This window comes from Canis lupus, chromosome 25 (genome assembly GCF_011100685.1).
Source record: "Canis lupus familiaris isolate Mischka breed German Shepherd chromosome 25, alternate assembly UU_Cfam_GSD_1.0, whole genome shotgun sequence".
Taxonomy (NCBI): domain Eukaryota; kingdom Metazoa; phylum Chordata; class Mammalia; order Carnivora; family Canidae; genus Canis; species Canis lupus.
The window spans coordinates 31453936-31466346 of NC_049246.1; the positions used below are offsets into that span (position 1 = coordinate 31453936).

The following is a 12411-nucleotide window of genomic DNA, read 5'->3' on the forward strand; positions in this document are numbered from 1 at the left end:
CCCCACCCCCACCCCACCCCGCCTGACCGACTCCCGGAGACCCGAGGGGCGCCCCGTGGCTCTACGGGAGGCGCCGGCGGTCGCTAGGGGGTGATGGAGGGAGAAGGAAGGAAGCGGTGCCTTGTCAGTGGACGAGGGTGATTTCTCCTTTACCTGCCATGTTGCGCTGCAAATGGTGACCCTGCCGGGGTCCTCGGGGTCTCCGCTTCCTGAACTCACCCCCCTCACCTGGGGATGGGGGGGTAGAGAGGGCGGATGGCGGCGGATGGCACCTGTGGGGGGAGAGGGCGGGGGTCGGGGGAGAAGGAAGGAGGGGCGGGCAGACGAGCCAGCAGGATGGTGGATTTCACTCTGGGGCTTCCCCGCTCTCGCTCTTTCTCCGGCAGCGGCGGCGGCAGCTACGACAGCGGCGGCGGCGGCAGCGGCAGGGGTAGGCGACTCCACTTTCAAAATGGCGCCGGCTGGCCTGGCCAGTGACGTCACCGGGGGCGGGGCGGCCGGGCCGGAGGGGCGGGGCGGGGCGAGGCGGGGCGGGGCGGGGCGGAGACCCGAGGGGGAGGGGCGGGGCGCGGCCGGCCGGGCTCCAGGCCCCGCCCCTTCCTCCGGGCCCGCGGGGCTTCCACGCCGCGCCCTCTGCCGCGCGGGGTGCTCGGGAGCCTGGCCGCGGCCTCTGCGGACTCCGGGGCGGGCTCCAGCCGCGGGCTCCGGGGGTCCGTGCGACGCTGCGTCCCCGAGCCCACCGCGTTCCTCCTTAAACTGGTGACCCCGTGGCCCGTGCAGCAAAGGACGAAGGGTGCACGCTCGGCGGCTCGGCCCAGGGGGAAAGTTCGCGGCCCCGAGAAGGACGCAGCTGGGCCGGCTCCGTCTGGGCGAATGAAATACTTTCTCCCGGGCCCCGGGAACTGAGGCGACAGCCCTTGGCCACTGAGAGCGGCTCAGTGTTTTCTGGACGGAAAACCGAGTTTGCTAGTAGCGGACCGTGGCCGACCAAGTGGCCCGGGTCCGTCCTGCTGGAAGATGGAAGAGTGGAAGCGGCCGCCCGGCTGCCGAATGCTCCATCCTACCTCGTAGGATGGTTTCAAAGATGAAATGACTTAGAGTCCGTGATAAGAATTTGCTGCTGTTATTATTAGATTTGTGTTGAAAGCAGCTTCAGCCGGAGTGGAGAGGTATAAGGGGGAGAGAACGGGAACCCCAGTCATCGGCCAAGAGGGAATGTGTATGCACGTCATTGAAGGATGCAGCAGGGACACCTGGATGGCTCAGGTCATGAGCCCGGAGTTCTGAGATCGAGCCCCACGTCGGGGTCCCCGCAGGGAGGGAGCCTGCTTCTCCCTCTGCCTGTGTCTCTGCCCCTCTCTCTGTGTATCTCTCATGAATGAATAAATTTAAAAATATATTTTTTAAAAAAAGAAAGATGCATCAATGGGGGATCCCTGGGGGGTTCAGCGGTTTAGCACCTGCCTTCGGTCCGGGGTGTGATCCTGGAGGCCCAGGATCGAGTCCCGCATCGGGCTCCCTGCGTGGAGCCTGCTTCTCCCTCTGCCTGTGTCTCTGCCTCTCTCCCTCTGTGTCTCTCATGAATAAGTAAATAAAATCTTTAAAAAAAAGAAAGATGCATTAATGATGCAGTCATTGAATCCTGGACAGTTTACATATCTCTCGATCCCCACAATACTCCTCGCAGACAGATACCCACATTTTGCACATGACAAATACCTGTAAAAAAAAAAATCCAGAATTTGATCTTAAGGCTGAAAGGAGTGATCAGGCATTCAGAGAGCAAGGGGAAGTTGACACCTCCTCTCCTTATCTCCACTTTCTATCTTGTTCTTGATTTCTAGAACAGTTCAATTGTAAAACAAGTTTCAAAATGTCTCCACACAGAAATAGCTGTACCATTGGATTATTATTCCTCCATTTCTTCCTTAGTATTCCTCACTTAACCAATGAACAATCCCAAAACTAAAATTCCGCCTTGTATCTGTCATCTTTCAGCTACCTGTACAGAACACTAATGCACCATGTGCTGTATTACTTCTATTTTCATTGGTTTCTCTGCCTATGATTTTACAAACTCGTTTCCTTTTTACTTTTTCCTTTTTTTACTTTCTGTGCCATTGTTTAATAATTCAATCCAAAAAGTAAATGAATAAAATAATTCAATCCTAGACTCTCTAGTGAATCTTAACCAGAACTGAGAGAGAGAGAGAAAGAGAGAGAGGGAGGGAGCATAGACCGCTAAACTAGAGGACTGGACCCTATACACAAGTCATTTTCCCGTTTTATGCTTCAGTTTTTGCTATGTGTAGGATTTGTATCTTCACACTTCCTGGAGAATGATTTGGTCTACATAAATGATTCGTTCTTCTTAGAAGCCAATAAAGCTTGCCTAGAAACTGGGATAATTATAACAGAAGTTCATATAGCACTATGTGCTGGGTGCTGTTCTAAGAACATCATATGAAATCTTGAGGGTACTACATGCCCATGGGACAAACTGAGAAGGGTCTAATAAACAAGGATCGGTGGCTCTAAGCAGTTATTTCAGCAGGCCACGAGCTGCCTCCCTTTCTTCTGAATGGCTATTAGGAAGAGAGACCAGAATACCTAGTAGCCCAAAGACAAGGGTTACTCTTGCTTGTCTCTCCTTCCTTGTCTTATTTTCTATCTTCTATCTTCGGTACTAAGGCTCTGTCCCTACCATTTCACGGAAATGTTCTTCTGTCAAGGTTATTAATGATCTCCATGTAACCAAATCCAATGGTCAATTCTTTGGTTTTCTCTTTCTCTACTTCCAACAGCATTTGAAACCACTAACCACCCCCATGCTTTTTTGAGCCCCCCTTTTGTTTGTTATATGATGAGTATACCCTCAATCTTTCTACATACCCCTTTCAGTTTCCTTTGCTAGCTCCCCCACCCCAGACCACCCATTAAATATTAGGGCAATATATCTCCCTGGCCTCTGCCCTACATACACTTCTCTACCCCAGGCAACCTCATTTAGTATTTACAGATATAAATATCATGTATATACCAGTCACTGCCAAATCTAGATCTCCAGCTGTCCTTACCCTGGAACTACAGGCACATACCTCTACCTGCCTGCTTGGCATTTCTACAGATGTCCAATAAGCATGTCAAACAAGCACTGCCAGAACATAAGTCTTGATTCCAGGTCTCCTTCATACCTTGGTTGATGCTGGTTTTTCTCTGGAATGTCACCATCCGCTTAAACCCACCGTTGCGTCAACAGTCTGACATGCCCTTCTCTCTTTCTTTCCTCAGCCAGTAAAAATCTTTCTGGTTCTTTAAAAACCAATTCTGATGTAACTGCCTTCAGAAAGTTTTCTCTGATATTTCTCCTTATTTCCTATCCACCTTAAGCTGGGCTGGGTGCCCTTCTGAAATATTCTCATAAAACCTAATGTACGTCTCCCTTTTACTAGGTCATGTTAAAGGTACCTAAATATGTATCTGTTACTAGACAGAGTTCTTTGAGGTAAAAAGTATGTCTTATTCATCTCCATATCACCAGCCACATGATTTGTTAGATTAACGGATGAATGAATAAAGCTCTCTGGCTTGGGAAGAAAACCAATGAAGTGTTGCCTCCTTAAAGCTTACCCTATCATAAATGTTTTCACTCACCCTTCTTAACCCTGGAAAAAAAGGGGCATTTTACAAATTATCTTGGTCATTCTGATCTACATCTGTTAGGCATAGCTGGTTAAATATGTAAGTTGCTTTAGATAGATTTATCCCAATTACTTCCAACTGCTCCTTTGTCCCTGAGTACATACTATCCAAGAGAATCCCATACACATCATTCCTCATCCACATGATACACACATATTCATGCAGTTTGTCATGTAAGCCCCTCACCAGAACTTCAACACCTGACCATGTGTAAGATGCATAAAATAATAATAGAACTGCAGAACTGAGTTCAGCCTAGGCACACCAAGAGGAAAACTCAAGGTTTTCCTGATGAGACCTGGAGGATCTAAAAGACCTTGGACGTGTTTGGTTCCAATCTAAGCTGAGAGGTACTAAGGGCACCCACAATCTCGCCAGCAGAATGGGGGTAATGGGACCAGTGGGATTTTGCAAGCTGGCTCTTTAAAGAATTTCATATAAGGAGGGGAGAATCACTTGAAAGTTGTTTGTTTCCTTGGAGTTAAGATAAATACAAACCCTCGTCCACACTAAATGAGAAGTGGCACTGTCTAGATGCTTCTCTCCTCTAGGCAGTTAGAATTAGAGATGTCTAAAAAAGGCCATGAACTCAAGAGTAAAAGGACAGGTTCCCGATTAGAAAATGATGGAATTTAAAATTTTGGTAAACTCACGACAACTGTGCTTTCTAACATGGAACAAGTTCAAGGGCTTTATCGGGAAAATTATAAGCAGATGTCAGCCTTTTACGTACTTTCTTCATATCTACAAACTTGGCCTACAAAACAATTGTCCAAAACCCAGCAGAGTCTAGACTATATTGACAATTCACACCACAATGCTCAAGGTATAGAACGCACTATCAAATCACTAAAATATCCTACACTAGCAGGTGTTTAAAAAAAAAAAACAATAGTGAATCTACCAAGAGGATTATTATGTAGTCAAATGTTTGTAAAAACAGAGGAAATTGCTTATGCTTTACGAACAGGATACAAAATACAAATACAATATGATCATAAGTTTGTACAACAAACATACACAAAATACTTAGAGCTGAAAAAGACAGGAAGGAAATGTACCAAGGTGTTCACAGAAATGTCTCTAGGCAGTGGCACAATGGTAATTTTTTTCTTCTTCGACATTTGTGTTTCTCCCAATTGTCTATAATCAATAAATATTAAGGGAAAGAATAAAATTAACTTTGAAGATTCTTTAAAAGTCCACTTTAATGCTGATATTAGAGCCTGATGGTAAAATCTGTTATAGATAGTCTACATTGAAGTAAAATTTGTAGTCCATTATAACTGTATTCACAGATGTGATTTAATCCGTGATTTTACTGTAAAACAGAGAAATATTTTCTTTTGGTCTTTTAACAGTGTGCATAATTTATTTATTTTTTTAAAGATTTTATTGATTTATTCATGAGTCGCAGAACCACAGGCAAAGGGAGAAGCAGGCTCCCTGCGGGGAGCCCTATTCGGGACTCAATCCCAGGACACCGGGATCAAGACCTGAGCCAAAGGCAAATGCTCAATCACTGAGTCATCTGGGTGCCTCAACAGCATGCATATTTAAAGATGAACAAAACATCAGTAAATTCATGCCATTACCTTGAGTTTGTAAATTGCAACCAAAAAGCTTATTTTATGCTTTCACTGGAGATAGTCTATAGACACATAAGCTGAATATCTCTTTGATGTAAAATGCAAACTTTGTGAAATTAAACATTATCTCTGAAATCTATTTTCAGCATTGCATCATAAATGCTCTGTGATGTAGACAAACTATTATCCAAACAGCCTATTTGATTGATGTATAAGTCTACTTCCATGCTGTAGATATTTTAGGAGAACTTTCTGTTTATCTATGACACTGGTAAGTGTTTTATGCCTAAATAACAGAAACATATAGGCTCAAGGTTGGAAGGAACTTTAGGGACTAACTAGCTCCTCTCACATTGGAAGAACTCCCTATTCAGCATGCCTTCCCATGTTCATTCAGCCTTTGCTTGAAAACCTCCAAGTAATCAAGAACTAAGATCTCTTCTGATTTTAGACAGTTATAATCACTAGGTGATTCTTCCTTAGATTGTATAGAAATACACTTTACTGCAACTTTATTCTACAGACCCTGGCTCTCCCATCTGGGCAACCTGAACATGAAAGTCATTCGAATATTGGGATATAACTATGTCTCCCGAGTTTTCTTTTCTCCATAATCATCACCTCAGCCTCCTTAAAGCTTACTTCCTTGATCTATGTATCAATGGATTATCTCAGTCAATATCCTCTACATACAGTCCAATTGTTCCAAATGCCTTAAATAATCACGGCTAGGACTAAATATAACAATTCAGGCCCAACAATCACACATCCGTTACCTACTCATCTGAAACCATATTTCCATCAATGTAGTCAAGAGTCCATTGGATCTGACAATCATGTATTGTGATCTGGGCCCTTTTCTTTTTTTTAAAGATTTTATTTATTTATTCATGAGAGACACAGAGAGGGACAGAGAGAGGCAGAGGGAGAAGCAGGCTCCATGCAGGGAGCCCCACGTGGGACTCGATCCCAGGTCTCCAGGACCACGCCCTGGGCCAAAGGCAGGCGCCAAACCACTGAGCCACCCAGGCTGCCCTTTTCTATGCTTAGCTGTTAACACAGTCCCTAATAGTCTTCCCTAATGGCTCATTTTTCAGATTGATACATCATCTGGAACATAGTAGGAACTTGATAAATATTTGAACAAACAAATTACAAGGTCTTATTCTCTATTATTGTTTCCTTCATAATTGGAATTTTATTGATTATAATTTGATGAATGGTTCATAGAAAATGAAAAATGTGTAGAGAAAATCTAAAAAGCCATGTTTGCAATTCTAGAGAATTATTCCCGTGACTTTTTATTTTTTTTAAAGATTTTATTTATTTATTCATGAGGGACAGAAAGAGAGAGAGAGAGAGAGAGAGAGAGGCAGAGACACAGGCAGAGAGAGAAGCAGGCTCCATGCAGGGAGCCTAATGTGGGACTCCATCCCTGGTCTCCAGGATCAGGCTGCGAGCTGAAGGCAGCACAAAACCGCTGAGCCACCCAGGCTGCCCTTCCCATGGCTTTTTAGCTTAAAATTTGGTAGCAAAATATTTTTTAAAAGAGAATTTCAAATATATTAAAGCTTTGATCAGTTCTTACATATAAAGTCCCTTGAGTTCACAACTGATGATCAGTTATATTACATACTCAAGAATTTACACATTACACACTAGCAAATTATTAAGAAAAAGTAGACTATGACAACCAAAGATGTTACAGGAAGTTCACATGTTTGACAGGGAAGATTTTAGGCCCCAACTCCAAAGATTCTGATTTAGTAGGTCCTTTGAGAAGCTTCCAACCATAAGATCCAGCAATCCCATTTCTGGGTATATATCCAAAGGAAATGAAATTAATACCTCAAAGAAGTATCTGTTTTCCCATGTTTATGTAACAATATTCAAAATATCCAAGATGGGAATCCTTGGGTGGCTCAGCGGTTGAGCACCTGCCTTTGGCCCGGGGAGTGATCCTGGGGTCCCGGGATTGAGTCCCACATCGGACTCCCTGCGTGGAGCCTGCTCCTCCCTCTGCCTGTGTCTCTGCCTCTCTCTCTCTGTGTGTCTCTCATGAATGAATACATAAAATCTTAAAAAAACAAAACAAAACAAAAAACCCCCAAAATATCCAAGATATAGAAACAACCTAAACATCTGTCACTGGAAGAGTAGATTAAAAAAAATTATATATATATATATATATATATATATGTAATGGAGTGTTATTTAACCTTAAAAAAGGAGATCCTGCCATTTACAGCAATATGGATGAAACTGAAGGACACTATGCTAAGTGAAATAAGCCTAACACAGAAAGACAATACTGCATGATTTCACTTATATGTAAGGCTAAATTCAAACTCATAGAGGCAGGGAGAATGGTGGTTGCTAGGGGCTAAGGGGAGAGAGAAGTGGAGAGATGTTGGTCAAAAGGGTACAAAGTTGCAGTTACATAAATGAACTATTTATTCATTTAGTTAAGAATTAATTCTAGAGGTCTATGTACTGCGTGATAACTGTAGTTAATAATAGTGTATTATATATACTGGAAATGTGCTAAGATAGATTTCAGTGCTCTCACCACACAGACACACACACACACACACACACAGAGCAGTGACTATGTGAGGAGACAGATATGCTAATTAACTTGACCAGTAATTATTTTACTCTCTCTATATATATTAAAACATAATGTCTTAGGGACACCTGGCCGGCTCAGTCAGGAAAGCATGTGACCCTAGTGCTCAGGGTCATGAGTTTAAACCTCACATTGGGCATGGAGTCTACTTAATAAATAAAACATAATATTTTGCATTTTAAATAAATAAAACAAAATTCTTGGTGAATCTAATATACAGTCATTTTGTGAATCACTGATTTAGCATATTTACACATTTGGCCCACATGCTATAAAGTATCCAACTGAAGTCATTAATAACAAATGCTGAGGGACAGGGTACTTACAGTATACTCACAGAGCGGTGTTTTTTCAATCTATTTTCCACAAAATATTAAGTACTCCGTGGGGTGAAAAAAGGATCCTACAGTCAAGAAAGTTGGGGAGGGATCCCTGGGTGGCGCAGCGGTTTGGCACCTGCCTTTGGCCCAGGGCGCAATCCTGGAGACCCGGGATTGAATCCCACATCGGGCTCCCGGTGCATGGAGCCTGCTTCTCCCTCTGCCTGTGTCTCTGCCTCTCTCTCTCTCTCTCTCTGTGTGACTATCCTAAATAAATAAAAATTAAAAAAAAAAGAAAAAAAAAGAAAGTTGGGGAACGTTAGGTATAAAAGGGTTCTTTACTATGTAGTTTCTTTTTTTTTTTTTTTTTAAATTTTTATTTATTTATGATAGTCACACAGAGAGAGAGAGAGAGTCAGAGACATAGGCAGAGGGAGAAGCAGGCTCCATGCAGGGAGCCCGACGTGGGATTCGATCCCAGGTCTCCAGGATCACGCCCTGGGCCAAAGGCAGGCGCCAAACCACTGCGCCACCCAGGGATCCCTACTATGTAGTTTCTTAAAAGCTTTTATTTACTGGGATGCCTGGATGTCTCAGTGGTTGAGCATCTGCCTTCAGCTCAGGTTCTGATCCCAGGATCTGGAATCGAGTTCCGCATCGGGCTCTTTGGGGAGAGCCTGCTTCTCCCTCTGCCTATGTCTCTGCCTCTCTCTCTCTGTGTCTCAAGATTCTATTTATTTATTCATGAGAGACAGAGAGAGAGAGTGTGTGTGTGTATGCTTGCACAGGAGGAGGGACAGAAGGAGACGGAGAAGCAGACATTCCACTGAGTGCAGAGATCTCTGCAGGGCTCCATCCCAGGACCCTGAGATCAAAGATCATGACCTGAGCTGAAGTCAGATGTTTAACCCACTGAGCCACCCAGGTGCCCCATTACCATGTAATTTTTAAATGTACATCGTGAATATGCAGCAAATGAGATCTAACATGAAGCATTACCCAAACTTATGGACAAAAAACAGTAATCCATAAGTCAGCATTATTTGAGCATTATCACTCTCAAGTATTAACTTGAATGGAGCAGGATCTAAACCCATATTTCTCTGCATTTTTTTCATAAATAAAAAAATATCTCACTGCTATTCCTTTCTCTTTTTATCTTTCCCTAAAGATGGTCTGATGTTCTTTGACTCCTAGGCAATGGTGTGCTGGACCCACATCATGTTGTCTCTTAAGAGCTGATTGTTACATTTTTAGGAATTTTGCAAACTGATTGTTAAAGACATTTTAAAAATTATATGCTAACAATCAAATCATTTATATTATAAACAAAGATAATAAACACTCAAATCTCATTACTTCCTAATTATTTTACCATTTTACTATTTTCTACGCTTTTGGGGTTATTTACATCTATTGTATCCGTATGGTAGAAATTGGTCGGGATGCCTGGATGGCTCAGCAGTTGAGCATCTGCTTTCAGCTCAGGTCTTGATCCCGGGAACCGGGATCGAGTCCCACATCGAGCTCCTTGTGGGGAGCCTGCTTCTCCCTCTGTCTCTGCCTCTCTCTGTGTGTCTCTCATGAATAAATAAATAAAATCTTTAAAAAATTGGTCATGATGGGGATATTCATACCTCAGAAAACAGCAAGAGCTAGAAATTAGCCCATCCCCTTCACCCCCCTCCACCCCTTCCTGCCCTCACCAGAGAGTTAGTGGTCAGACATTTATTAGCACATCACCACTCACAGATTCAGTGACTTCCACATAAGTAAATCTCTTTTTTTATTGAGATGGTGAAACAGACATGTTAGAATGTGTGTTGTCATGACTGATGACCAACCAACCAACCAACATCAAAAGAAATCTATGCTTACAAATAAAGGTTGTTGTTGCAATAAAGATCAATTTGTGTGTACTAGAAGCTATTCCTTATTCGTTTCTAACTATTCTCTCAGCCAGTATCACTCCTGTATTTCTTCCCAGAAGTCAGTACACAACTTTGCCCCAATGTGTGATAATGCACTTTTGGGCTTAAGCTGTTGTTTCTGTGCGTTAACCTCATTTTGGACATGCATTATATTAGGTTTATTGGAGCTTGCCATTGCCTACTCCCTATTCATATCTAGTTCAAGGCATTCTGTAGCAAGCCACGAGAAACTCTTCAGTGCTAATAGTTCTTCCAAGCCTCCTGACTAGACATCCTGCATTTTCCTTCATTATTCTTCTGGACTCATTGACAACAGTGATGAGACGGTACTTCCATGAGTCGTCATTACACACATTTCCTTCCTTACATACATTCTTAGCCATGGAATATTCAACTCAAAATACCAAATCCTTTGACGTGTTTCCACCAGACCTTCTATTCATCAGTTTTGCACTAACTATTCAGGTAAGCTATTGAGTCTGAATACATTCAAGAACCTAGAGGTCCTCTAATATTGATTACTGGATCTTGGTCTACCATATTCAAGTCCAGCCACATTGCTTCTAGGCCCTTCAGAGCAACAAAAGGTTCAATTGTCTTGTAATCATTCAGAAAATAGCCTTTGATAGCAACATACACTTCAAATGTTTTACAATAGCACTTCTGAATTTGAAGCCTGGTGCCACACTGAGTCTGCCTGGAACGCTGGAAGTGTATGGGGGAAGGTGTATGCAGGTCTTCCTGGGTTTACCTTCCAAATTTTTGAGTGAGCCACAGGTCTGCCCATTTCAGTTTTTACACATTTCATATTTCATGTCATTATGCATGACAGTAAGATCAACGATGGTTTTCTGCACTGGGAAAACATACTAGCTTTATTTGTCATGTTTGCTATCTCACAGAGACCTTTACTGAGAGAAATGGGAACTCTGGGGTTCTAAGAGATTAAGGTATTTGTTATTAAATACTGGTGGCTTGCTTGAGGTCACCCAGCTAGTTTGTGGAGAGTCTGGGAACTAGGAGCCAGTTTTTGGCTCATTTGATCTAATGTTTCTTCCATTATCCCACCAAACTACTGATTATCTCAGTACATTCATATCCCTTGACCCATAGATAGAGGATAGATCCTCAAATATATTTTGAAGACAATCAAACTATAAATGGCCGAGGAAAACCCCCTAGTTGGTAAAACATATGAACAAAGCCCCCAAATGTGGCCTGGTATGACTGTATGCCTCATCCTTAGACAGACTTCCACTGCCTGAGAAAGGCTTCCAAAAACACTTGACAATGGCTTTGGAAAAAATGGAAAGCTTAATGAATCAAATCCGGCTTATACTAATAGACCTGCAAAAACCTCTCTGAGAGGGTATGTTGGTAGCTTTGCAATCAAAATTTCAATTTAATAACTTCTTAATTTGGAAGGCAATAAAGCTACAACAGAAGTTAAACTTCAAAATTGCTTTCAGCAAGGGAAATTAGATAAGACACCATTCTGCAAATGCTATTTGAAGCACCCACCTCCACGATCTAACCTCCTCCACCCCAGCGAAGTTCACCTTCCCCACCAACTTGCAGAAGGAAAAATGTGTGATTTTTTTGAAGGTCACATGAGAATGCTATTGAGTGTCCACCTATGTTCCCCGCTTTCCAATCTGAGAAGACTTCCCTCTAGCACAGGTACCCACCTCTGCAATTGAACCTCTCACATCAGTGTAGGCTTCATGGCCCCAAGCAAATCATCCAAGGGAAAGTAAAGCCATGTCTGAAGGAGGCTAATAAAATCAAGACAACATAATCATACAGTGACAGTTCCATTAAAGTTGGAAGGTAGTTCCTCAGCTAAAATCCTGACACATCCAGGAATAAATGGGCTTAAGCTACTTCCGTAGAGCAAAAGTCTACTGTTAACAGCAAACCGAGGACTATCAGAGGTAAGCCACTGAAAATTAAGATAATTGAATTAACCAGCTGCTGTGTAAAGAAATCTGAAAATGAGACCACAACAGCTGGGTGGACATTGGCTGAAATCTATGTGTTATAAGGATTGTGTAAACTTGACAGAGTCCTGCTCCTGATTGGTCCTAAGGTTGATTAAAAATGGAGTCCCAAAAGCCTATGTCAAGTTTTATAATAGGAATTCACTCTATATCAGTACAGGGTGATTACAAAGGGGTTTACCAAGTATCTCAGAGTCTGGTAACTACCTTGGATCCTTTTAGAAATAAAAACAGATGGTG

General features: G+C 42.7%; 1 protein-coding gene across 3 annotated transcripts in view; it reads right to left on the reverse strand.

Annotated features, from left to right (window-relative positions):
- The window catches only part of PPP2R2A (protein phosphatase 2 regulatory subunit Balpha), a 145688-nt gene that overhangs the window by 85075 nt on the left and 48202 nt on the right, over nucleotides 1-12411 (reverse strand). For 2 of the 3 annotated variants that reach the window (XM_038573767.1, XM_038573769.1), the window contains exon 1: nucleotides 154-455. The exons of the other annotated variant lie outside the window; for it this stretch is intronic. In XM_038573767.1, coding sequence (XP_038429695.1) covers nucleotides 154-160 — 7 coding nt within the window. In that variant the 5' untranslated portion in view covers nucleotides 161-455. Of the gene's footprint in view, nucleotides 1-153; nucleotides 456-12411 lie in introns of those variants that run through there. 3 annotated transcript variants of the gene reach the window in all.